General features: G+C 43.7%; 1 protein-coding gene across 2 annotated transcripts in view; it reads left to right on the plus strand.

Moving 5' to 3' along the window:
* ANKRD13A (ankyrin repeat domain 13A) overlaps positions 1-25,454 on the plus strand; it is a 41,660-nt gene extending 16,206 nt beyond the window's left edge. Inside the window, exons 4-15 of one of the 2 annotated variants that reach the window (XM_008004674.3) lie at positions 1,609-1,654; positions 3,556-3,699; positions 4,342-4,531; positions 9,557-9,623; positions 11,244-11,325; positions 13,335-13,396; positions 14,123-14,256; positions 15,095-15,252; positions 16,288-16,401; positions 19,441-19,601; positions 22,250-22,317; positions 23,374-25,454. In XM_008004674.3, the coding sequence (XP_008002865.2) occupies positions 1,609-1,654; positions 3,556-3,699; positions 4,342-4,531; positions 9,557-9,623; positions 11,244-11,325; positions 13,335-13,396; positions 14,123-14,256; positions 15,095-15,252; positions 16,288-16,401; positions 19,441-19,601; positions 22,250-22,317; positions 23,374-23,569 (1,422 nt within the window). In that variant the 3' untranslated portion in view covers positions 23,570-25,454. The remainder of the gene's footprint in view (positions 1-1,608; positions 1,655-3,555; positions 3,700-4,341; positions 4,532-9,556; positions 9,624-11,243; positions 11,326-13,334; positions 13,397-14,122; positions 14,257-15,094; positions 15,253-16,287; positions 16,402-19,440; positions 19,602-22,249; positions 22,318-23,373) is intronic. The other variant, XM_008004675.3, reaches the window with a different exon arrangement.
* Positions 25,455-26,273: the final 819 nt, after the last annotated feature.

Raw genomic sequence — 26,273 nt, forward strand, 5'->3', positions numbered from 1 at the left:
GCACTGAATTGTATTCTTTGCTTTAAGTTATAGAGAGCCCATAAATGACCTGTGTACTTAGCGGCTCCAGAAGCTGTCATTAATGTCTTGTCTTTCAACAGTATCTCCTTATGCCAGCCTTTTTTACCACCTGTCTCTTGGAGGTTGTCTTTGCTCATCATTAGAATGCTGGCAGATTTTACTCCAGGGTAGATTCTTGACCCTCCTGCCCTGTGCTTTGGTAAAAATCATGGCAAAGCCTTGCAAGTGTGTAGGAACAGGAAGAACACCTGAAATTTCTAGCATTTCTCTTCTTGAAGGGTAACTTGGATTTCTGAGTCTTTAGGAACCTATAGGAATGGTAGGTAAGAAAATAATCCTAAACAAGGCTGCTCTGGTGGTTTAAAACTTTAGAAAGCCAAATTCTACATGTTTCAGAGGAAAGTGGAGAAAAATGTTCTGTTAACTGGAGGGAAAATCAACTTCCTGAGGAAGTGAAGTCTAGCAACCTCTTTCAGTTTCGCAGAGCAGTTCAATAAGTAGGAAGCACTTGCCAGTACACAAAGCCTTTTACAGTCAAGTTCCTCGTTGAATGGATGGAATTGACATTCTCTGCCCTTTGCCTAGAATAGATGGTTACCCATATTGCTTGGCAGTGCTTAAGCCCATCTTCCCAGGCTCATCTTTCTCTTACTGTTAAGAACCTGACTGGATCCCTGAATCAGGTTTGACTTTTATCCCCCTCCAGTCCTCTTATCCTCTTTCTTTCTGTTCACTTTCTTTCTTTCTTTCTTTTTTTTTTTTTTTTTTTTTTTTGAGATGGGAGTCTCACTCTGTCGCCTGGGCTGGAATAGTGCGATCTCGCCTCACTGCAACCTCTGTCTCCCAGGTTCAAGTGATTCTCTTGCCTCAGCCTCCCCAGTAGCTGGGATTACAGGCATGTGCCACCATGCCCAGCTAAGTTTTGTATTTGTAGTGCAGATGGGGTTTCACCATATTGGCCAGGCTGGCCTCGAACTCCTGACCTTAACTGATCCACCCGCCTCGGCCTCCCAACATGCTGGGATTACAGGCATGAGTGAGCCACTGCGCCCAGCCATCTGTTCACTTTCTTAACATCTAGACATATTTTATATCGAGGCAAAATAACACTCTAATATATAATAAGTAATGGGCTTACACTTGTTTTGTCTTTTCTTTTTTTTTTTTTTGATATACTATCTTGCTCTGTCACCCAGGCTGGAGTGCAATAGTGCAATCTTGGCTCTCTGTAGCCTCCACCTCCTGGCCTCAAGCAATCCTCCCACCTCAGCCTCCTGAGTAGCTGGGACTAGAGTGAGCCACCATAGGCAGCTACTTTTTGTATTTTTTGTAGAGATAGGGTTTCGCCATGTTGTCCAGGCTGGTCTCAAATTCCTGAGCGCAAGTGATCACCCGCCTCAGCCTCCCAAAGTGCCGGGATTACTGGCGTGAGCCACCTCACCCGGCTAGGGGCTTACATTTTGTTTCTTCTTATTTTTTCTTTTCTTTTTTTTAAACCCAGAGTTTTTAAGAACCCTGTTAACCCCTGCTTATGTTGTGTTGATAGTGCCAAGGGTAATCTGTTTTAAACCTTTGTCTGCCCTTCAGGCTCCGGATTTCTATGTGCAGATGAAATGGGAATTCACCAGCTGGGGTGAGTGGCTGTGGGCTTGTTATTTATTTCTCTTTCTAAATTTACTTAGCCCGCATGTAGGTTTATTTTTCCTTTGTAAAAGTTACATGTACTTTTTTTTTTTTAATCAAGGAAATACATAGTGAAGAATAAGGAAAAATAATCACCGATAGTCCCATTTAAACACAACTGTTAATGCGTTGGGTGTTTTTCATCCAGTCTTCCCCCCGATGCATAGGACTTTTCCTCCCAAGCATTCATGAAGATAGTATATAGACAGTTTCATTTCCTCCTTTTGTCATTTATAGCTGACATCTGTATTATTAGTTTTAAAATGTCACTTTATTTTTATTTTTTTGAGACAGAGTCTCACTCTGTTGCCCAGGCTGGAGTGCAGTGGCACAACCTTGGCTCACTGTAATCCTCGTCTCCCAGATTTAAGCGATTCTCATGCCTCAGCCTCCTGAGTAGCTGGGATTACAGGTGCATGCCACTGTGCCCAGCTAATTTTTATATTTTTAGTAGAGAGTGGGGTTTCACCATGTTAGCCAGGCTAGTCTCAAACTCCTGACTTCAGGTGATCCACCCACCCCAGTCCCCCAAAGTACTGGGATTACAGGCATGAGCTACCATGCCCAGCCTGATTTTTGTATTTTTAGTAGAGATGGGGTTTCATTATGTTGGCCAGGCTGGTCTCGAACTCCTGACCTCAGCTGATCCACCCGCCCCATCCCCACAAAGTGCTGGCATTACAGACATGAGCCACCACACCCGGCCCAAAATGTCACTTTAAATTGCTAGAATTTTAATAAGTAGATTTACCATAATTTACTAATTTCCTTATATGGTTTAGCTCGATTCTTTTAAACTTGTTATTCTAAACAAGTTGAGGTGAATACTAGAATAGCCTTTTTTTTTTTTTTTTTTTAAAGAAAATGGATATATTTCTCTAAAGTATTACATAGGCAATTGACTGACAGTATATTTCCATAGATGTTCTACTTTTATTTCTTGTAGATAAGTTAACAATAACTCCTAACTTCCAGGTTTCAGCTGCTTCCATTTCCAGACTTCCCTTTCAGGCAAGAAGTCATATTTGTATGAAATGTTTAAATGACATAAAAGTACATAATATAATAGAACTTCAGATTGTTTTGAGAAATGAAATTTTTTCTAAGGTACATAGTCACTCTTATTTCAGGTTTTGTTAAAAAGTGGCATACTTAGGCTGGGTGCAGTGGCTCACGCCTGTAATCCCAGCACTTTGGGAGACTGAGGTGGGAAGATCACCTGAGGCCAGGAGTTCAAGACCAGCCTGGCCAACATGGTGAAACCCCGTCCCTACAAAAATACAAATATTAGTCGGGCATGATGGGGGGTGCCTGTAATCCCAGCTACTCGGGAAGCTAAGGCGGAAGAATTGCTTGAACCCAGGAGGCAGAGGTCTCAGTGAGCCAAGATCGCACCACTGCACTCCAGCCTGGGCGACTGAACGAGACTCCATCTCAGAAAAAAAAAAAAGTGGCATACTTTAGACATTTGATACTCTGAATGGTGGATATGACAATATGGTAGGCCCCAGCCATATGGCAAGAGTTGCATATGTGAGTGAGGAAGGCCAGACGGACAGACCCTATAGAGTGGGGACAGACTCCACTATAAAGTGGGGCTCATTTCGGGATCAACAATACTCTTGGGAAATTTATTTAGACTTCTTTTTGTGATGAATGGAATGGAAGGTTCATTTTTATTTTTCAAGAGTGATTTCCTGTATGGTAGATATGACAGCCAAGACGTCCAGTTGTTTGATGGTCACCATCTTGCCACTCCCCTCCTTTTGTTAAATCAGAATCCTGATTTCTTGGCTTAGGTGTTCTACTTGGCCCTTGAGTTTTTCTCAGTGGTACACTTCTCTCCTCCAGTGCCCTTGGTTTCTAGAATATGCCCGAATGATGTCTGTCGCATCTGGAAAAGTGGTGCCAAACTGCGCGTCGATATCACGTTGCTGGGATTTGAAAACATGAGCTGGATAAGAGGGAGGCGTAGTTTTATATTTAAGGGAGAAGGTGAGTGACTTCTCTTGTAGTAATCACTGCTGAAGCGAAACTACAGGGTGATTTTTAACCACCAAAATGCTTTCACATTCATGTGCCTTTTCTGTCTGATCCTTCCTAGGGCATGTTTTTTGGTTATTCTTATTAATTATTCAGCTCTCCATCCCTGTCTTTGTTCTTGTCTGGCTAGTTCTCCTTCATGTGTCCTTTACCACCCAGCAGTTACCCTTGTGATGTGTCTGCTTCACTTTCCTGAGCCTTTGAGCACAGGCATTCTGTGTGTATCTCTGTATAACCCTCCATAATCAGGCATGAGAAATGGCATTGCTCACCCAATGTTGTGCATACATAATTTCTATGAATTCTGTAATAATATGTTTTATATAGGACATTGATGGAATATAGTGCTAAGAAGAATGCAAATTATTTAAAAATTCCACATCTTTGGGGAAGATGGCTCAGAGCTTCCTATGTATTGTGGAAAGCTGGTCAGATAGGTACAAATAGGTAGTCAATAATCAGTATACTGTAGGCTTTATCAGATAGCACCTGGGAGGACACACATGAAAGATGATGCATTTTAACATACAAAGCTTCCTTGTTTTTGCATCTTCCCTGCTTTGTGCTTAGTTATGTCTTTGTTTCCATTAATAGACAACTGGGCGGAGTTGATGGAAGTCAACCACGACGACAAAGTAGTCACCACCGAACACTTTGACCTTTCCCAAGAAATGGAGCGCCTCACTCTGGACTTGATGAAGCCAAAAAGCAGGGAAGTTGAGAGGCGGCTTACAAGCCCAGTCATTAACACCAGCCTCGATACTAAAAATATTGCTTTTGAAAGGTACAAATTTAGACTCTAAATTTTAAGGTCTAATCCCCATGCTGCCATCTTGAGTGACATGTATGTATGAATTGGAAATTATGGATGGATTGGGTTTTTTCTAATATGACATAATAAACACTAGTGGGTTTTAAGATTGATCTCTAACCAATAGAAATTGTAGCTGACACTCGACATCATCCATCATTTTTATAGCACATTGGTTAAGTCTTCTAAGACTTAACCAACATGAAGAATATGAAGAAATGTCTTCTTTTTCTTTTATGTGCCCTTTCTAGTGGCTTTTACTTGAATCTTATTTTTGTCTTGGTGTTTATGGATCCACAACACTCAGTCCCAGACCACGGAGCTTGGAGTTTCTGGAGGTTAGAACTGACCCAGTACTGAGTTCAGTCGTACTGCTATTGGTCAGTCAAATTCACACTTACTATATAGTTAAATGTTCGTTTTTTTTGTTTTTTTTTTTTAACCCACCTGTGAGGTTTAATGGTTTAGAGCAAGAATCTGGAGGGGATTCAGTTCTGTTCCAGACTCATAAAGAATTCTCCAGAGAGGTCTGTGCCTTGGTTAATCAAGATGAGAACACCATCACTGGTCATGTGCCTCTGGGCCACATGGAGGGCTTAGAGGGCCTTTGAGTAGAGGCCGTCAAAGCTGTTTGCCTGTTTCTACAGTGGAGAACACTGACCCAATGGAGTCCTACGAGCACTGATGGTATTTGCCTAGGATGTCACATCCAGCTTTCTGCAAGCCAAAGTAGCTTAGCCTGAGAAAATGGACACTATTATCCTGATAATATTTGCCTAGGATGTCACATCCAGCTCTCTGCAAGTCAAAGTAGCTTAGCCTGAGAAAATGGACACTATTATCCTGATAGTATTTGCCTAGGATGCCACATCCAGCTCTCTGCAGCCTAAGTAGCTTAGCCTGAGAAAATGGACACTATTATCCTGGACTTAGGCCTTCTTTTCTCTTGATGAATATAACAACTGTCCTCTCATTATATTTTTCTTTTCTTCTTTTTTCTAATATAAAATTGGTTAGTAAATTTGTTTAGTCAAGCATAAAACTTGTTAAGTATCCTTTTCTTCTAATTTAGATTGAGCGGTGGAATTAGGACATCTGTCCAGGGCTGCTGCTAGGGCAGGAGGGTAGCATCCCTGGAGGCAGGGTCAGTCCTCTTCTGCCAGCCTCCTTGCACCAGCCTGGCCAGTTGACATTCACTGTCTTTTGGGGACAGCACAATTCAGGGACTGACTGGATTTCCCTTGGAAGATCGTGGAAAGACATTTCCAGGCTTCCGTGTACCCCTCTGCAGGCAGGGAGGGCCCCTTCAGCTCAGGGCTCTCTGTTTGTAACCCCAGAAGGCAGAGGAGGCTGCCTTTTCTGCCACTGTTCATCTGTAGGCATGAGAGGGGGAGGAGCTGAGTGCCATCCACAGGGCTCCTAAATAACTGTGTGACTTTGGGCAAGTGGCCTCATCTCTCCAGTTTTGTTTCCTTAGCTGAAAGAAATAATGGAGTGAATCTGGAGATAAAGTCTCCAAAGTCCGGGACTCTTAAAATGTCTTGAGAAGAGACATTGTTCCTCATATTGTTCAACAGTAGAGTTGCCAGAGTCATTGTTTGTTGAAGTGTGATTTATGAAGAGAGCGTGACAATTCCTGGCTGTTACCCCACTGAGTGTAAATGGGAAATGATAGCATATTCCATTTGTACTGAAGACTAAGGCACATTTTTGTATTTTTGCACCCACAGGGTTTTCTTCTTTTTTTTTTTTTTTGAGAAGGAGTCTCGCTCAGTCGCCCAGGCTGCAGTGCAGTGGCGCAATCTCGGCTCACTGCAAGCTCTGCCTCCTGGGTTCACGCCATTCTCCTGCCTCAGCCTCCAGAGTAGCTGGGACTACAGGCACCCGCCACCACACCTGGCTAATTTTTTTGTATTTTTAGTAGAGGCGGGGTTTCACCGTGTTAACCAGGATGGTCTCGATCTCCTGACCTCGTGATCCGCCATCTCGGCCTCCCAAAGTGCTGGGATTACAGGTGTGAGCCACCGCGCCCAGCCCCAGAGCCCACAGGGTTTTCAGAGTGCTCAAGCTAACTCTCTTGCAACTGACAGTGTGTTGCTGAGAGAATTTTTGGAAGATAGCTGCTTTGTTTTAATGGTGCTCAGAATTAAATGTGTGCTTGTCATGCATTGAGCAAGAATTGAGCCACTCCTTAGAATTGATACCAGCTACAAAAAGAATATAGCTGCTTTTGAATGTGAGGTTTGTTGGTACAAAAAGTGTGTGAATTTACTTCTGATCAGAGGTGTGAGTATTCATTTGATTGAATTTGGAAGGTGTGGCCTTCTCTCATTTTCTTTTCTTTCTTTCTTTTTTTTCTTTTTTTTTTTTTTGAGATGGCTTCTCGCTCTGTCGCCCAGCCTGGAGTGCAATGGCATGATCTCGGCTCACTGCAACCTCCGCCTCCCGGGTTCAAGCAATTCTCATACCTCAGTCTCCTGAGGAGGTGGGATTACAGGCACCCTGCATTGTGCCCAGCTAATTTTTGTATTTTCCTAGAGATGGGGTTTCGCCATGTTGGCCAGGCTGGTATTGAACTCCTGACCTCAGGTGACCCGACTACTTTGGCCTCCCAAAGTTCTGGGATTACAGGCATGAGCCACCACACCCAGCCCCCCTCTCTCATTTTTTGATGGTCACTTTTGTCCACTTTTTTCTAACCTGTTACTCAGAGCTTGTGTGGGCAAATTAATACCCTGCCCTGATGAATGTTTGGCCTGCAGTATATACACTGTGGTTGCAGTTTGAATTTTTCCCTTCTCTGAAAGATTACGCTTGCCCACCTCAAACAAAATATTCCCTGCCACCTTCAGAGCCTTTCTCCAGATTGTGTAGCAACCACCAAGACACAGTGCCTGTGAAGTGGCCTTTGGTGTGGTGGTCTCAGTGGAGACAGGCAGAGGTGAAAATGGCATGAGAGGGAAGCCAGGTGTTCTATTGTCTTCGGGTGCGTTTGCATGCAAAGTTACCAAGGGCCACAGAGTCATTAGGAGATTAAAATTTAAAACAGGGTATGAACATTGGGTTGAATAACTAAACTGCTTCCAAGAGTGGAAATGCTGGGCCAGGCACGGTGGCTCACACCTGTAATCCCAGCACTTCTGGAGGCGGAGGCGGGCGGATCATGAGGTCAGGAGATCAAGATCCTCTTGGCTAACACGGTGAAACCCCATCTCTACTAAAAATACAAAAAATTAGCTGAATGTGGTGGTGGGCGCCTGTGGTCCCAGCTACTCGGGAGGCTGAGGCAGGAGAATCACTTGAACCCAGGAGGTGGGAGGTGGAGCTTGCAGTGAGCTGAGATCGTGCCACTGCACTCCAGCCTGGGCGACAGTGTGAGACTCCATCTCAAAAAAAAAAAAAAAAAAAAAAAAAGAGTGGAAATGCTGAGGGCAGTACAGGCAGGATTGCTGAAGGAGCAGAGGTAACCCAATGAGGAGCTTGGTAGTTCCTTGAGAGAAAAGCATAGTGCTGTCTTCCCAGAGTGTATGAAGGGTGAGATGGAGCAGACGTAGTCATCCTTCCATCCATCAGAAGAGTCTGTGCCAGAAAACAGTGACTTCCTGTGCCAAGACATCAAGTGACTTAAGCAAACAAGCAACTGAGGATTGAAGGAAAAAGACTATCTCAATTTTCTGGTATTGATGATAAAAGGGGACTGTGGCTTATTAATCAATTGAGTCTGGTTCCTTACCTTCTCCCTGTGACTGTTATCTTGTTTCTGAAGTGTAAGTTGGAGATAGCATTTGGTATAATCCTGTTAGGATTCCTCTGTTTCCATCCATGGGTCATGCTGTCCTAATTATAGACAACTAGTAGGAAAATGGAGCTCTGATCCCTCCTGTTCTGATGGGCTAAAATACACACGTAAACTCATTATACCATCTGGACTAATTTCACTGACCAAATCCCATTAGAAGAAAAGCAAACTATTTGGAAACACAAAATGCAAATAACCACATATGTTCTTTGTAACGTGGCTGACCTGCTGCCGTTCCGGGAGCTTCCTGCATGATGTCCCAACTCACTCCGTGGTCAGAGCAGAAGTCAGGCTGTTGCCCTAGCCAAGGCCAAGAGGAGCTGGGATGTGATGTCCTAGACAAAGGGTAGGGCTGGTCAGGGGTCCCCTGTGAGAAGCAGCGTTTCCCAGGGCAAGCTGCTTTGAAAAAGAATCAGAGCCTTCTGACTGCTCTTGGCTCCTAAATACATTTTTTTTCAGGAGTATGTTGAGTTGAATAACTGAGATTTTGGGCATATTACCAGTACTGCATCTGCCACTGGAATGCTGGGCTACTTTAAAAGGAGTTCCACAAGATGGAATTAACAGCTGGGCTAAAAAAAAAAAAATCTGTTTTTCACATCCTTTCCCCTGCTGCACCAAACCTGCCCAAACATGTGACTCATAGCCATTTTGCAGGCCTAATGGCGTCTCCAAGCAGCTCACCACAGTGATGAGTTCCTGGCCCACCTGGTCTTTTGCAAGGAACAAGATGGTCTGTGCCTCATTGTTCTAAGAATTCCTCGATTGAGATGTGGCTACTTGTGGAGATCCCACCACTGACATCCATGTCCCCAGTTAAGATGACTCAGATAAATGCTCTGACCTGGTTACCACCTCGTGGTGAGCCCTTGGATGTTGGTCATCTTCACTCACTTGTTTGGGACTGCTGTGCAATAAATGTCACCACCTTTGTCCTCAATGCTGGCAGTTTTGTAAAGAAGCCAAGATTGGAGGCTTTCTATGCCTGGGGTGAGGCAAATTGATTAATAACTGTGGGAGGAGGGTGGGGGTGCACAAGCCATCTGTCAGTGCTAGCCGCTTTCTGTGGACAATAGGACCATGATTTCTAAGTGTCCTTCACTAACTTAAGCTGGGGGGAAAAAACTATAAAGGCTGCAGATATAAATCTGAATGGCATATTGTACATGTAGAAATTTGTGGTGTTCACTTTTTATCAGAACTAAATCCGGATTCTGGGGCTGGAGGACAGATAAAGCAGAAGTTGTTAATGGTTACGAAGCAAAGGTAAAAGGAAACTCTTAAAATAAGATTTAATATAGCTATTTAGCTTCTATGCAAATGAGGAATCTGTTCCCATTTTTTTCATGCATCTGTGCCATGGAGATGCTCTGGGGAATGAGAACTGTCTAATGTGTCTCTCACTTGGATTTTTGATTTTGTCTTATTTGACTTTCAGAAAATGGGATAGCATGCCCTGAGGAGGTCTGTAGCTATGCCAAAGAGAAACAATATTGTAGAGAAATGAGTACAGGTACCAGTTGTTCTGGTAGGAATGACAAGCTAGTCATTCCCTTAATTATTAAAAAGAAAAAAAAGAGGAAGAATTAGACTTCACGTGTGTTCAAATATTGTGTAGTAGCTCTTTTCTGTTAAATCAGCTTAATTGTAGTCAGTAGGCTCACAGCCCATTTGCATGACATCAGTGTGCTTAAAACATAGTTGTAATCGTGGAGACGATTGTCGATACAGTCATCTGGCATTTTGTCATCTGGAAAGCTCTGTTTCCTGGCCTTTCAGTCCCACAGTACAGCAGGGCTTGATGGCTTTTTGTGATGGAGCCCAGTGCTGCAGGGTCCTCTGGTGGCCTCTGAATGAGCAAAGAAAGTTTACGTCATGCTCAGCAAGACACATTTAGGAGCACTTGTCCTAGTGCTGAGTGTGTTTTCTGCAGCTTTCAATGTTGGGGCTCCTCACGTGGCATATAGAGAGAATTCTCTGTTAACTGTTATGTTTGATTTTCTAGATGACCATATTCCCCAGTTATCCTTGATAACAGAGCATTTACTCTGGCAGTTACAATAATTTTTGTCAGTGCATGGAATGCCTTTTAAATAGTGACTTGCTGGTTTTCTCTAAAGCTCGTAAGTCTAGAGAACCTTGTGTTCATACCTTTCTCTTCTGCCCAGCAGATGGCTGTCTGAGTCATACTAGTATTACAAGATTACCAGCAGAGGCGGGGTGCAGTGGCTCACGCCTGTAATCCCAGCACTTTGGGAGGCCCAAGTAGGCAGATCACTTGAGGCCAGGATTTTGAGACCAGTGTGGCCAACATGGTGAAACCCCATCTCTACTAAAAATACAAAAATTAACCAGACATGGTAGCACACACCTGTAATCCCAGCTACTCTGGAGGCTGAGTCACGAGAATCACTTGAACCCAGGAGGTGGAGGCTGCAGTGAGCCGAGATCACGCCACTGCACTCCAGCCTGAGCAACAGAGGGAGACTCTGTCTCAAAAAAAAAAAAAGAAAAAAAAATTACCAACAGAAGTACAGGATCCTGGTTTGGGTACCTTAGTTTAATAGAAACCCAGGTGGAAACCTAGATTGCAGGGCATTTGTTTGAGACTGTTTAGCCACAGCAGGGCAAGCAGGAAGATGCAGCCTGTCACTGCTAACTCCTCGGTATTAAAACTGTCAAATATGGGAGGTAACTGCTGATGCATTTTTCAGTTGATAGTTTATATACTTTCTCTGAAGGACCCTAATGATAGTTAACCATTTCTGATTTTTATTTTGCTGGATTGTTTTCTGTTTTTTTGCTTCAGCATTCTTGCTTTTGGTGTGCTTATTTTTGGAGTTTTGATTCCCTGTGTCACTGTTTTCTTTCGCATACACCTCTCAGGTTTACACAGTAAACAACGTGAATGTGATCACCAAAATACGCACAGAACATCTGACCGAGGAGGAAAAAAAGAGATATAAAGGTAATCACCACCACCCTACCACCTCCTGTTTTGTTGTTATTTTTTAAGCCTAGAGGGAACTCTTTGTTGGCTCTGTTTAGTTTAGGGTTAATGTGATTGGGATGTGTTAAACCTAACCCTAACTACTTCTCTTTTTTTTTTGAGACAAGGTCTCGCCCTGTCACCCAGGCTGGAGTGCAGTGGCACGATCTCAGCTCGCTGCAACCTCTGCCTCCCGGGTTCAAGTGATTCTCCTGCCTCAGCCTCCTAAGTAGCTGGAATTACAGGCACCCGCCACCACACCTGGTTAATTTTTTGTATTTTCAGTAGAGACAGGGTTTCTTCATGTAGGCCAGGCTGGTCTCGAACTCCTGACATCAGGTGATACTCACCTGCTTTGGCCTCCCAAAGTGCTGAGATTGCAGGCGTGAGCCACCGTGCCTGGCCCCTAGCTTCTTTTTATAAAAATTTCTGGGCAGGCATGGTAGCTCACGCCTGTAATCCCAACACTTTGGGAGGCCAAGGCGGGCGAATCACCTGAGGTCAGGAGTTCGAGGCCAGCCTGACCAACATGGAGAAACCCCATCTCTACTAAAAAAAATAACAAAATTAGCCAGGTGTGGTGGCACATGCCTGTAATCCCAGCTACTTAGGAGGCTGAGGCAGGAGAATCACTTGAACCTGGCAGGCGGAGGTTGCAGTGAGCCAAGATCACGCCATTGCACTCCAGCCCGGGCAACAAGAGTGAAACTCTGTCTAAAAAAAAAAAATTCCTGGCTGGGCACAATGGCTTACACCTGTAATCCCATAATCCCAATACCTTGGCCGGGCGCGGTGGCTCAAGCCTGTAATCCCAGCACTTTGGGAGGCCGAGACGGGCGGATCACAAGGTCAGGAGATCGAGACCATCCTGGCTAACCCGGTGAAACCCCGTCTCTACTAAAAAAAAAAAATCCCAATACCTTGGGAGGCCAAGGTGGGTAGATCACTTGAGCCCAGGAGTTTGAGACCAGCCTGGCCAATATGGTAAAACCCCATGTCTACTAAAAATACAAAAATTAACTGGGTGTGGTGGCACACTCCTGTCGTCTCAGCTACTGGGGAGGCTGAGGCAGGAGAATCGCTGGAACCTCAGAGGTAGAGGTTGCCGTGAGCCAAGGTAGTCCCACTACACTCCAGCCTGGGCGACAGAGCTAGACTCTGTCTAAAAAAAAAGAAAAAGGAAAAAAAATTTCCTTAGTCTGACTCATTCTTCGAGATGTTTCCCCATAGTTGGCCTCAACTATAATTAAAGCTATTCATGAGGGCTTGTTTGTGTGTTATCAAGAACAATTGTGGAATTCAGCTAAAAAAGGAGATAAGAATATTTGAGAACATTTATCACTGGAATGAGTGATTTAGTCCAAACTATTGTGATGAAAGATTTAGACAGAACTTGGGATCTGAGCAAAAACATTGCATGTGGTTGCCACATCCCAGCCCCATCCCAGCCCCTCCAACTCTATGGCCTTGTGAAATTACTTCTGCTCTGTGCCTTAGTTTCCTCAGCAGTGAAATGCAGGTGATATCCAACCTTCCTTAGAGTTATTGAGAGGATTAGATGAGTTACGACGTGGAAGCCTTTAGAATGGCGCCTGCAGTATGTGGTAAGCATGCAGTAATTGTTCACCAGCACCACCACCACCATTGCCATTACTCCACTTTGACAGGTGAGGGAACCGAGGCCCAAAACACATGGATAGCGAGTGGCCAAGGTGGGGTTGGAATCCAGGTCTGGCTCACTCCAAAATCCAGACTTTTCCCATTATTCTGCTTTAATTATTACAGCTGTTTATCTGGTTTAGAGATCCTCATGAAAAGCACCCAATAAAGGACAACTTAGTTTATGATTATTGTGAATGATTTGATCAGCCAGTCTGTAATTGCATTTCCTAATGAGGTAGCTTGGACCGGAAACTTTAATGAAGATCTTTTTTTATAGCAACAAGTAAGATATAATATTAGACTTTAAACTTCCCCCTTCTCTGTAGCGGACAGGAACCCGCTGGAATCTTTGCTGGGAACTGTGGAACACCAGTTTGGTGCACAAGGGGTAAGTTGAGGCAATGAGCTTTCATTGCAGTTAGATGAAAGGAAACAACTTGTCTATGCCTGGGATGGCATTTACTGGATCCTGAACAGCCCACTCTTTGTAAAGGCCAAAGATACCCCCAAGCTGGAATTTGAGATACTCTTGGAAGAGAATTAGATGAGTGAATCTTTGAAAACAAAGATTTTAGAGGAGGGGTAGTGATTATAGAAATCAGGTGCTTCCCCTCTTATCCATTATAAACGAGGGGACTCTATAGAAATGGAACTTAAAAAGGACTCAGGACTTTATATTGCAACAGAGCACCTTAACAAATATTTCCTTACTCAGTGCTCACAGTAACTATGTGAACTTGGCACAGTGGATGTCTCTGCGGGGCAGAAAAATGACCTTTCCACTGTCAAAGCTAGACAGGGAAACAGCTAGAACTTCAACTCCAAGTCTTCCAAGTCTCATGAACTTTCAGATATTTCTCTTTCTTTCTTTGCTATAATCAGGAGATAAAAATTTAAAGGAGAGTAGAGAAATATTTTGAAATGAAGAAGTCCATTAGACTTGCCATGTAGTTTGGTGATACCCTCATAGATTTTCTTGTTCCATTCAAAAAAGTTAGTGAATAGAACTTCCTGGTCTTAGCTGGTTAACACGTCCACCTCAGACACTGAGTGCCGTAGGCCTTCACTTGTGAACATCGCTTGGCATTTCTGACTCTCCTGAGTTCTGGCTCAGCAGGACCTCACCACGGAATGTGCTACTGCAAACAACCCTACAGCCATCACGCCTGACGAGTACTTCAATGAAGAGTTTGATCTGAAAGACAGGGACATTGGAAGGCCGAAAGAGCTGACGATTAGAACACAGAAGTAAGAGAGGTTCAGCTGCCATTTTCAACCTATGTATGTTTCAGAAATTGTGCTGTTTTATGGTGTTATGTTGAATCATTCCACTGCCCCCCCACCCCCCTTTTTTTACGGGGGAGATGGAGTCTCGCTCTGTTGCCTAGGCTGGAGTGCAGTGGCACGAACTTGGCTCACTGCAACCTCTGCCTCCCAGGTTCAAGCAATTGTCCTGCCTCAGCCTCCTGAATAGCTGGGACTACAGGCACGTGCCACCATGCCCAGCTAATTTTTATATTTTTAGTAGAGACAGGGTTTCCCCATATTGGTCAGGCTGGTCTCGAACTCCTGACCTCATGATCCGCTCGCCTGGGCCTCCCAAAGTGCTGGGATTACAGGCATAAGCCACTGCTCCCGGCCTCCTCTGCCCCTTTTTATAAAAAATAATTTTAAAATTACTTTGCCATGAAAGCCAACAGTAGATTGTTCATGTTATTAGCTCTTTTCCAAATAGAATCGATTGGATGTAAGAATGCCTTTTTTTTTTTTTTTAACTGCTGACCAGCTTCAGCTGATTGAATTCAAATGAAACTGTTTCCACCGCTATCGTTTCTTCATGCTTGCTGTCAATTAAGACTTTGATAGTGGCAGGTTGTCATGCAAGTCACTTGCTTTGATTTCCAGATTTTAGGGTGATGTGAATTCCTCGTCTCCCTAGACATTTGACCTTTAATAGGTCCGAATTAAGAGATGACTGGGCAGAGTGCAGAGTAAGGCTGCTGTTGTCTAGCCTACTGCATAGCAGTAATCTCCTTTTCCCATCTGGTGGAGATGGCCTCAGTCTTTTCTCCGTTGAATTCTGCAGGTTTAAAGCAATGCTGTGGATGTGTGAAGAGTTTCCCCTCTCTCTCGTGGAGCAGGTCATTCCCATCATTGACCTGATGGCTCGAACGAGTGCTCATTTTGCAAGACTGAGAGATTTCATCAAATTGGAATTCCCACCTGGATTTCCTGTCAAAATAGGTAGTGCTAAATAAACTTCAGCAACACTTGGAGGTTCTGCCCATGTTTGTGGGTGGCAGCATGTGGGTGGTGGGATGCTTCAGGGAATTGGAATGCTTTAGGTCAAAGTAGCTTATAGACATAATGGAGGAGGTGAGAGTTCTCCTGTGGTTTAATTTGATTTAAAGAAGTGTTATGATTGGTGGTTCATTTTGCATATCAAAATCAAGAGATCTCCAACCATCATTTCTATTTGCAAATGGTGCTGACAGATGTAAAAAGGCATAAAAACATGACGCAGTCATTGTTTTAACGTCAAACCTTACTTCAATGAGACTTCAAATTAGATAATTATTTGAGGAAGACAGTTGACACCAAGATCCTTTGATACATAAATATGATCTACATCCCAAGCTAGTATGCATAAAGTATGCATAATGCTGTATATATGTGTGTGTGTGTGTATATATATATATCTCATACATACTACTCATGAAGAGTATTAATTTTGGATAGTTGTATGTTCATGATGCTTGAACCCTAGCTCGATCACTTACTCACTGTGATCTAGGAGAAAGTGCATAACCCTCTTTTTTTTTTGAGACGGCGTCTTGCTCTGTTGCCAAGGCTGGAATGCAGTGGCATGATCTTGGCTCACTGCAACCTCCGCCTCCCAGGTTCAAGCAATTTTCCTGCCTCAGCCTCCTAAGTAGCTGGGATTATAGGCATACACCACCATGCCCAGCTAATTTTTGTATTTTTAGTAGAGATGGGCTTTTATCATGTTGGTTAGGCTGGTCTCGAACTCCTAACCTCAGGTTATCAGCCCACCTTGGCCTCCCAAAGTTCTGGGATTACAGGTGTGAGCCACCACGCCCGGCCGAAAATACGTAATTCTCAGTCTCAGTTTTCCCATCTGGGTATTGGGGAGGGTTGTTATGAGGCTTAAATAAAATTATACTTATCAAAGTACTTGGCATAGTAAGCACTTAGTAAATGATAACTATTATTGTTATTCTTAGTAAAGTTTACTTATAAAAGTTTTTATTTTGTTAGAAATTCCCTTGTTTCATGTCTTAAATGCACGGATTACATTTGGAAATGTTAATGGCTGTAGCACTGCCGAAGAATCTGTATCTCAAAATGTGGAAGGGACCCAGGCTGATTCAGGTAAAAAAATAAATTATTTAAAAGTTTAGTTTTGTTATTTAAAAAAAAATTTTTATGGCTGGGCGTGGTGGCTCATGTCTGTAATCCCAGCACTTTGGGAGGCCGAGGCGAGTGGATCACCTGAGATTGGGAGTTCGAGACCAGCGTGACCAACATGGAGAAAACCCGTCTCTACTAAAATACAAAATTAGCCAGGTGTGGTGGCACATGCCTGTAATCCCAGCTACTCGGGAGGCTAAGGCAGGAGAATCGCTTGAACCCGGTTGGGGGTGAGGGGGCGCAGAGGTTGCCGTGAGCTGAGATCGTGCCATTGCACTCCAGCCTGGGCAACAAGAGCAAAACTACATCTCAAAAAAAAAAAAATTTATAATTCAGTCATCATATTCATAATTCACTCTGAAGCTGGAATATCTGAGGGAGTCTGTGTTGGATGAAAGAAAACTTTAGATTTAGTTTAGATTAAGCAAATAAAAACTTGTAGTATATGTATGATCCTAGTTATATTAAAAAGACAGGATGTTCTTAAAAATCAGCTTTATTGAGGTGTAATGTACATACAATAAAATGCTCTCATTTTAAGTGTGACGGTTCAGTGCATTTTTTTTTTTTTTTTCCTCAAATACAGAGTCTCACTCTGTCACCTAGGCTGGAGTGCAGTGGCACGATCTCTGCTCACTGCAGCCTCTACCTCCCAAGCTCAAGCAATTTTCTTGCCTAGTCTCCCAAGTATCTGGGAATACAGGTGTGTGCCACCATGCCTGGCTGATTTTTGTATTTTTATTAGAGACTGGGTTTCACCATGTTGGCTAGGCTGGTCTGGAACTCCTGACCTCAAGTGATCCACCCACCTCAGCCTCCCAAAGTGCTGGTGTGAGCCACCATACCCAGCCACATTTTGACAAATGTATGCATCTATGTAACCACCACCACAGTCAAGATAGACAGCATTTCCATATGCCCCCAAATTTCCTCACGCTCCCTTGCCGTCAATACAATTGATGTTTTTAGATGCAATTGTAAATGGACTTATTTTCTTCTTTCATTTTCCAATTACTAGTATATAGAAATATAATTGAGTTTTGTATTTTGACCTTGAATCTTTTTAAAAAATATTTTTAATCTTTTTTTTTCTTGCACAATTGTGTGGCCAGGATTGACCTTGTTTATCTTGTAACATGGCTGAATTTACTTGTCTTACACTTTTTTCTAGATTTCTTAGAATTTCTTACATATATGGTCATGTTGTCTATTAATAAAGAAAATTTTACTTTTTCCTTTCCAATCTTTAAGCTTTTTATTTCTTTTTCTTGACTTATTGGACTGACTAGGACATCTAGTACAATGTCGAGTAAGAGGGGTAGGAATGGCTATCCTTGTCTTGTTCCTGTTTCTAGGGGAGGAAGGATTGTTATGCCATTAGGTTTGATGTTATCTGTGTAGGTTTTTTGTAAATGTCCCTTATTAATTGAAGGACATTATTCTCTTATATTTCTAGTTTGCTGAGAGTTATTACCATTTTTAAGTATTGATTTTTGTGAGATGCGTTTTCCGCAACTATTGTGATGGTCCTATGTTTCTCCCCTATAGTCTACCAATAGGAAGAATTAAAAGATAGCATTTTAATGTGTATAAATTAAGACTTCAAATAAAAACAATTGAACTCGACAGTAATATACAACTTTACGTTCCCATGTGGCAATAAAGTTGGGTGATACGTGTTCATGAAGTTGTGCAGCTGAGGAACACTCGTGTACTCTTGGCAGGAAGAGGAGATCGGTATAGTTCTTGAAGAAAACATTTGACATTACTGTGTAAACTGAAGATGTGTATGACCTACCAATTCCTAGATGTGTACCTAAAGAAACGTATGCACATGAGCATCTGGAGACCCCAGTACTGGGCAGCAGCATCCACTCATAACAGCAGAAACCTGGAAACAACCCAAATGTCCTGAGATGGTAGAATGTGCTATTGTGCTCTATTAATACAACAGAATAACATATAGTATTGAAAATAAACATTTATAGCTATGTGCGTCAAGACTGTTGAATTTCAAAAGCATAATGTTGAATGAAGAAAATCCAATTTGAAGAATAAATTCCAATGATCCATTTATGTCGAGTTCACAAACAGGCTAATACAAACTGTTAGGATGATATACATGTGGCAAACTCCAGAGAAGAGCTAGGCAGTGTAAACAACTATTCTGAATTATGTATTTACCTCTGGAGAGGAAGAAGGGGATATTGGTAACAAGGGATGTGCCTGTGGTATGTTAGTGATAGTATTCCTTTTTTTTTTTTTTTTTTTTTTTTGAGATGGAATCTCGCTCTGTCGCCCAGGCTGGAGTGGAGTGCAGTGGCGCGATCTTGTCTCACTGCAAGCTCTGCCTCCCGGGTTCACGCCATTCTCCTGCCTCAGCCTCCCGAGTAGCTGGGACTACAGGCGCCCGCCACCACGCCCAGCTAATTTTTTCCTGTATTTTTAGTAGAGATGGGGTTTCACCGTATTAGCCAGGATGGTCTTGATCTCCTGACCTTGTAATCCGCCCACCTCAGCTTCCCAAAGTGCTGGGATTACAGACGTGAGCCACTGTGCCCGGCAGTTATTGATAGTGTTCTGTGTCTTAGGTGAAGGGCACACAGGCATTTGTTTTATTATTATCATTTTTAAGTGTTCAGATATTTTATAGACACTATCTTTTATATATTTACCATGTATCTTCATGCAAAAAGAAGAAACACATTGGTGTGACTGTGCATATGTGTTTAGAGGGAGAAATCTTCACTTTTCATTTCACAGCCTTGTGTATTTTTTATGACTATGTATTCATTTTTTCCACTAACATCAAGGAAAAAGAAAAAAGCTGTATTCTGTCACTTTTTTGTCATGCTTCCTCAGAATCTCTCATATAATAGTAAGCCTTGATTATTATAATTTTGAGCCTTTCTTTTTTTTCTAATGTAAAACATTTTTGCAAAAAATTGGAGTGGAAATGTCATGAACTCAGACACTGGACAGTTGCCTTTTGTGTTTCAGCTTCCCACATCACAAACTTTGAGGTTGATCAATCTGTGTTTGAAATTCCCGAATCTTACTATGTTCAAGACAATGGCAGAAATGTGCATTTGCAAGATGAAGATTACGAGATAATGCAGTTCGCCATCCAGCAAAGTCTGCTTGAGTCCAGCAGGAGCCCGGTGGGTTTATCAGAATAAACGGCAGGGCTTGGGAGGTCTCACCCTCTGGGTTAGCCTCAGCGTTTGGCTAATCTGAAAGACTTATTCTAAATATCAAGTTTGACACATTCATGGTATTTGCATAGGTTGTACTTTGTGCATCTGGTCTTCTTACAAAAGCTTGTTACGTAAGAGATCATCTACATAATCCCAGTCAGCACCATTCACAAGATGTCTTCAGGCAGACTTTCCTTTTCCTCATTTTCATGCACATAGCTTGTAATTCTGTACTTTTCGAGATGTGCTTCATTTTCTAGTACTGAAGCAGTAAATTCCTGCTGAATCACACCATCATATTTTTCCTGAAGGATTACCTATGTGTCTGTAGTCTCAGATGAAGGTCGTGAAGTGGATTTGAATCCCACTCCCTCCACAAACGGTATCATCTCCCTAAACTCTCTCTGGGTCTCTAGTGAAACAGAAAATGAAGGACGGGACAGACCTGTGTAAGCTGTAGGCTGTGTGTGTGTGTGTGTGTGTGTGTGTGTGACTTTTTGTTGCCCAAGTTGGAGTGCAGTGGCTATTCCCCGGCATGATCATATTGTACCCTAAAACTCCTGGGGTCAAGAGATCCTCCCACCTCAGCCTCCCAAGTAGCTGGGACTAAAGTCATGCACCACTGCACCCGGTAGAACAGTTGCCTTTTATTGTCGTATGTGGTTCCCCCTCCATGCCTCACCTACCTGGGACAGTCCAAGTCTTGAGGTCCTCCTCCCCTAACATCAACTCCTTCCATCTCCTTCCTTCTGTGGCTCCTGGCTCTACTAGGCTAGGGTCTGGTCTGCCTACAGCACTGTCTGGTATGTCCTGGGTTCCTGCAGTCCATTTATTTGTTTGTTTCTTTGTTGGTTTATTTTTTGAGACGGAGTCTCTCTCTGTCGCCGAGGCCGGAGTGCAGTGGCGTGATCTCAGCTCACTGCAAGCTCTGCCTCTGGGGTTCATGCCATTCTCCTGCCTCAGCCTCCCAAGTAGCTGGGACTACAGGCACCCACCACCATGCCCGGCTAATTTTTTGTATTTTTAGTACAGACGAGGTTTCACCATGTTAGCCAGGATGGTCTCCGTCTCCTGAACCCATGATCCGCCCTCCTCAGCCTCCCAAAGTGCTGGGATTACAGGCGTCAGCCACCGCGCCTGGCCCATTTATTTGTTATTGGCTTTTTCTTCCATTCTTCATTCAGATTTTGCAGAGTACCTTCTTTGTGCCAGGCTCTGTGCCAGGTGCTGGCAATTCTCTGGGAAGCAGTCCCTGCCTTCACAGGGCTACTGCTTTGAGAATAGTGCTCACACTCCAGCGTTCTCACTGGTTCAAGCTTGTAGCTTTCTGGTTCTATTCCTGAGTCTTAGTGCTTGTGTAATGTGAGTCTACCTCCTCTACTTCCCCCTGCCACCACCATGGCCCCATTCCCAGACCCATTCAGTTTTCCAAGCCAGACCCCAAAGCAAGCATGTTCCCTTTGGGAGGCCTCCTGGGAGAAGACCCCTGGACATCACCATCAGCCTGGTATGCTTTTCCTTTCCCTATGTGAGCTTAGCTCCCCTCGCCAGCTCCCAAGAAGCTTCATAAACCTTGTTGACCATAAGTTTTAACAAGGGGAGTAGCCAAAGTCAAAGACTACCAATATTGAATTATGTCTTCTAATCTTGCCCTAGAAGAATTATTGGCTGGGTGCAGTGGCTCATGCCTATAATCCCAGCACTATGGGAGGCCAAGGTGGGAGGATTGTTTGAGCCCAGGAATTTGAGACCAGCCTGGGCAACATAGTGGGAACCTATCTCTACCAATTTTTTTTTTTTTTTTTTTTTTTTTTTAAATTTTTGAGGCAGAGTCACTCTTTTGCTCAGGCTGGAGTGCAGGGGCACAATATTGGCTCATTGCAGCCTCTGCCTCCCAGGTTCAAGTGATTCTCATGCCTCACCCACCTGAGCAGCTGGGATGACAGGTGGGCACCACCAGACCCAGCTAATTTTTGTATTTTCAGTAGAGACGGGTCTTCACCATGTTGTCCAGGCTGATCTCAAACTCTAGGCCTCAAGTGATCTGCCAGCCTTGGCCTCCCAAAGTGCTGGGATTAGAGGTGTGAGCCACCGTGCCTAGCCTCTACCAAAAATTTTTAAAAGCCAACTATGGTGTTATGCATCTGTATTCCCAACTAGTCAGGAGGCTGAGGTGGGAGGATTTCTTGTGCCCGGGGGTCAAGGCTACAGTGAGCTACGATCACACCACTACCCTTGAGCCTGGACAAGAGAGTGCGACCCTGTCTTTAAAAAAACAAAAACAAAAACCTGCTTTGGTCACTTGAACTTTGCCCAAGGTCAGCTGTGTTTCTGTTTTTCATTGTGTATATCTTCCACGTGGGTTAGCTGTATTTAAGAGATTGATTTTGTGAAAAGGATGAGAAGGCTGTGGCTATGAGTTAGGCTGTGGCATGTTACTAGCTGCCACTTAGGTGTTGTTTTTGAGGTAACCCAAGTCCCTGTTAGTTAGCACTATCGATAATGGTCATGGAAAGACTTTTAATTTGGTTCTTGCTGCCATTGTTTCCTTTCCAGAATGGCACCAGTTTCTCCTAAGACATATTCATGTCTATCATATTTGTCTTTGCCAGGAACTTTCAGGACCAGCTTCGAATGGAGGGATCAGCCAGACAAACACCTATGACGCCCAGTATGAGAGGTGATTGACTGATGTGACTGTGGATTAAACCAGGATGGACACAGGCCTGGACACAGGCGGGCAGACGCGTGGCACTGTGCATTTGGTCCCCAGGCAGATGCATGGTGCCACACACTGGCAGGAAAGACTAGAAAAAGTAGGCCGGGCATGGTGGCTCACGCCTGTAATCCCAGCACTTTGGGAGGCCGAGGTAGGCGGATCACAAGGTCAGGAGATCAAGACCATCCTGGCTAACACGGTGAAACCCCGTCTCTACTTAAAAAAAAAAAATACAAAAAATTAGCTGGGCATGGTGGCGGGCACCTGTAGTCCCAGCTACTCGGGAGGCTGAGGCAGGAGAATGGCAAACCCAGGAGGTAGAGCTTGCAGTGAGCCGAGATCATACCACCGTACTCCAGCCTGGGCGGCGACAAAGCGAGATTCTGTCTCAAAAAAAAAAAAAAAAAAAAAAGACTAGATAAAGTAATTGGCTCTCCTGCTTCCTCTTGTGGCAGTTACTTATTATAATAACTCTGGACTTGATAGCAAGTTTCCAAGAATGGGTGATAGAATTTCTGACTGGTTCACAGGTCAGTGCCATTGGGGGAAAGGTACTGAGTCAGTGTTTTCTGATTGGTTTGATCTTCTGTGAATGATGTATGACCACAGGGCCTAGATGTCCTCAGTGGAAAGTTTACATAATTGTAAAGATAAGGAAGTTTGTGGGAACAGCTGCAGAGATTTAGGGAAAAACTGCGAGGATTCATTTCACGAAGACTTTTTGTATACTTAAGGTGTCTGTGAGAGCCCGTTGATGAAGAACCTGTTTTGCTTTAAAACAGATCCAAGTTCAATTCCCAGCCCTATCACTTACTGGTCGGGTGGTCTTGGGTAGGAGTGTGGGGTTTCTCACCTGTATACAGTACTTACACCCCCAGAGTTATGTGGGATTAAATGGCATCATGCATATTAAATGCCTGGCACAGTATGCCCTTGGTAAGCGGTTAAGAAATGTAGTTACTGCTGCCACCATGATGATAGTAGTGACTCTCCCTTTTTATCTGTTTTCCAACCCAGGGCCATCCAGGAGAGCCTCCTCACCAGCACAGAAGGCCTGTGCCCCAGCGCCCTGAGCGAGACAAGCCGTTTTGATAATGACTTGCAGCTGGCCATGGAGCTCTCTGCCAAAGAGCTGGAGGAACGGGAGCTCCGGCTCCAGGAGGAAGAGGCTGAGCTCCAGCAAGTCTTACAGCTGTCACTCACTGACAAATAGACCTTTTGGCCTGTGGGTCGCACAGAGCAGAGGCTCTGGGATGTCACAGATGCTGTGTCAACCAGGGCCCTGGGGCTGAGGGCCTGCACCTCGTGTGCGTGCAGCCGACAACAGCTGCCCCTTCTTTATGCAGAGGTGCAGAACCAGGGACTCCCGGGCCCATCTAGGCCGCTCCCTGGGGTGGAGAAGGGACCAGGGATTGCAGGCCCCATCTCCAGGCTAAGGGGAGGAGAGCATCATCACTTTCCATTAGCTGTATTGGCTTGCAGGTCACATTTTTACTACCAGCTTTAGACAAAACCCCAATCCCCGCAGGTTTGTAGATCAATTTTTATCAAGGAGTGATAACAAAACAAGTTATTGCAGAGTCAGGGTGCTTGTATATATGAGAGCAGCAGCCGCCTTTGTAAAGTGTGGTCTATGAGAATCGGAGACACATCTTTACTGTTCACCAAAGAAATGGGTAATTTGTGCTGATCTACTCCTTATTTTTACCTTTTTACAGGGTTTCTAGGATATTGTAATTATTCTTCCTTCATCTCTATCTGATTCCATTCCTTCCACACCCAGCTAAAGTTAGAGGAGATACATATAGAATCTATTTTAGATTATTGTTAACTATTTGCATCAAATTAAGATACACAAATGGCCATGGATGTTGCCTTCGCCTTAAACATTACTAATAGTTTCACATCACCTCACTGCATGCATCGAGGGATCTGATTTGAATTTGTAAAGGCAATTCTTTTGAGAGCAGGATTCTCCAGGCTAAATCAAAGGCAGCTAATCCTGTCCCTGAAGGAGCAGCTAGGGGAACCTGAGGCTTGTTCTTGAAGTGGGCAAGCTGGCCAAAATATTGGAACACACAGAACCAAACCAGGTGTGTTCCACACCTGCACGAGTGAAGGATTTCCACATAGACACCTAGGAAGAACCCACTGCATGCCCTAGACTCACTCCAGAGGAAGGATGGATTTGCAACCAGAAAGGGAGCTGAAAACCACGGAGCTCCATGGCTCTTCATTCAAAAGGGAAAATGATGATTCCACGTTGCTTTTCAGAGTTCAAATCAACATCTTTCTGAATAAATCTATTTTTTAACAGAATCTTTTTATTATTTGTAAAAGATATAAAAACAACTATTCCCATCAGTAGCAATACAAGGTTATACATTTTAACCAGATTTTCTCAGGCCTTTTTTGGATACCTTTAGTAGTTAACTCTCTTTTGTCAAACCCTCCTGTAAATAACCATCGCACAACATACAGAAGCCTGGGGAATAGAGCCAAGGGCACTGCTCACTGTGGCCCATGTATTCGTTCCCACAGGCTGCACTGAAATAACCTGGTAAACAGTACCCTCCTCCATTTTGTGTCTGTTTCCTCTGTTGTGCTTCTTTGGGGATAGGAAGACAAACATAACTACTATTCCAGGTAATGTCTGTATCATACAGTTAGTGTTGCCAGTGAAACGTTCCCAGACACAAAGAATTGTGCTTTTAATTCCATGTCACCATTTGCCTTTTTTTTTTTTTTTTCTTGGTCTGACCAAAATTCCTTCCCTGCACAGCAGGCCAGTATAGGCAACACCACATTTGTTTCAAATACGCACTGTGGCATTTTGTTTACTTCGCATTTGCCGTGAGCAAAAACACTTCTTGGAATGGCTGCAGCGAGGCCGTGTCATTGGCTTACAAAGGTGACTCATAGGTAATTTCTGTGTTTGCATTCCACTGCTCTGCTCCCTAAGGTCCTTGACTTTCTCCCCTGGAATTCACTTAAAAAGGGACTGAGCATTGTGTCAACCTGTTGCAGCATTTTTCATATATGTGTTCACTCTAAAAATGCAAATAAAGACGGCTTCCTTAGAGGGTGCTCATACAATATTCCAGTCTTTGAGTCTTTTTTCTTTCCAGTTTTTTCTAGTCACTGGATGTAGTGACCACACTTCCTGTTACGTATGTCAGTAGAACATTAGAATGCCTCACATTGCTCAGTTCATCACCGCAAAGGTGGCATGCTCCTCCCAGCCTTCCTGCCCAGGTTAACAAGCCCCATGCTGCTTGTTTCAAATGGAAACTAAAAGCAAGCCAGTGTTGGGCTGTTCTGACACCGCTGTGTTCCTCCTGGAGGTAAACTGGCTCTTGTAGGGTAAGGGAAGCCCAGCCAACATCAAAGCTCTGCATCAATGCTATCCCTTGAAGCCAAGTGCTTTATGAGGCTATTCCTAGAAGTCCAGATGATAAGGCTTCCAAACTCTTCCTATACCTAAATATGTTGGTATTAAAAACAACAACGGCAGTGGCCAGTACAAACGTGTGGGTTCCAAAAATGAGGCTGTATTTCTGGGAAGATGTAAAGGAGCTGCTTTGCTTTTGGGGGAAAGTAGATATCAATACTTGAAGCTACAAGAACCCTATGAAGAAAAACATTACTCCTTCGGGCCAAGGGGTGCAATGACTATGGATTATTTAAAAACTGAAAAGCTAAGCTTAGGTGGCCCAATATCAGCAGAAAGGTTTTGTTTTTGTTTTTCTGAGACGGAGTTTCGTTCTTGTTGCCCAGGCTGGAGTGCAATGGCGTAATCTCGGCTCACTGCAACCTCCGCCTCCCGGGTTCAAGCAATTCTCCTGCCTCAGCCTCCTGAGAAGGTGGGATTACAGGCGTGTGCCACCATGCCCAGCTTTTTGTATTTTTAATAGAGA

Source organism: Chlorocebus sabaeus, chromosome 11 (genome assembly GCF_047675955.1).
Source record: "Chlorocebus sabaeus isolate Y175 chromosome 11, mChlSab1.0.hap1, whole genome shotgun sequence".
In the NCBI taxonomy this organism is placed as follows: Eukaryota; Metazoa; Chordata; class Mammalia; order Primates; family Cercopithecidae; genus Chlorocebus; species Chlorocebus sabaeus.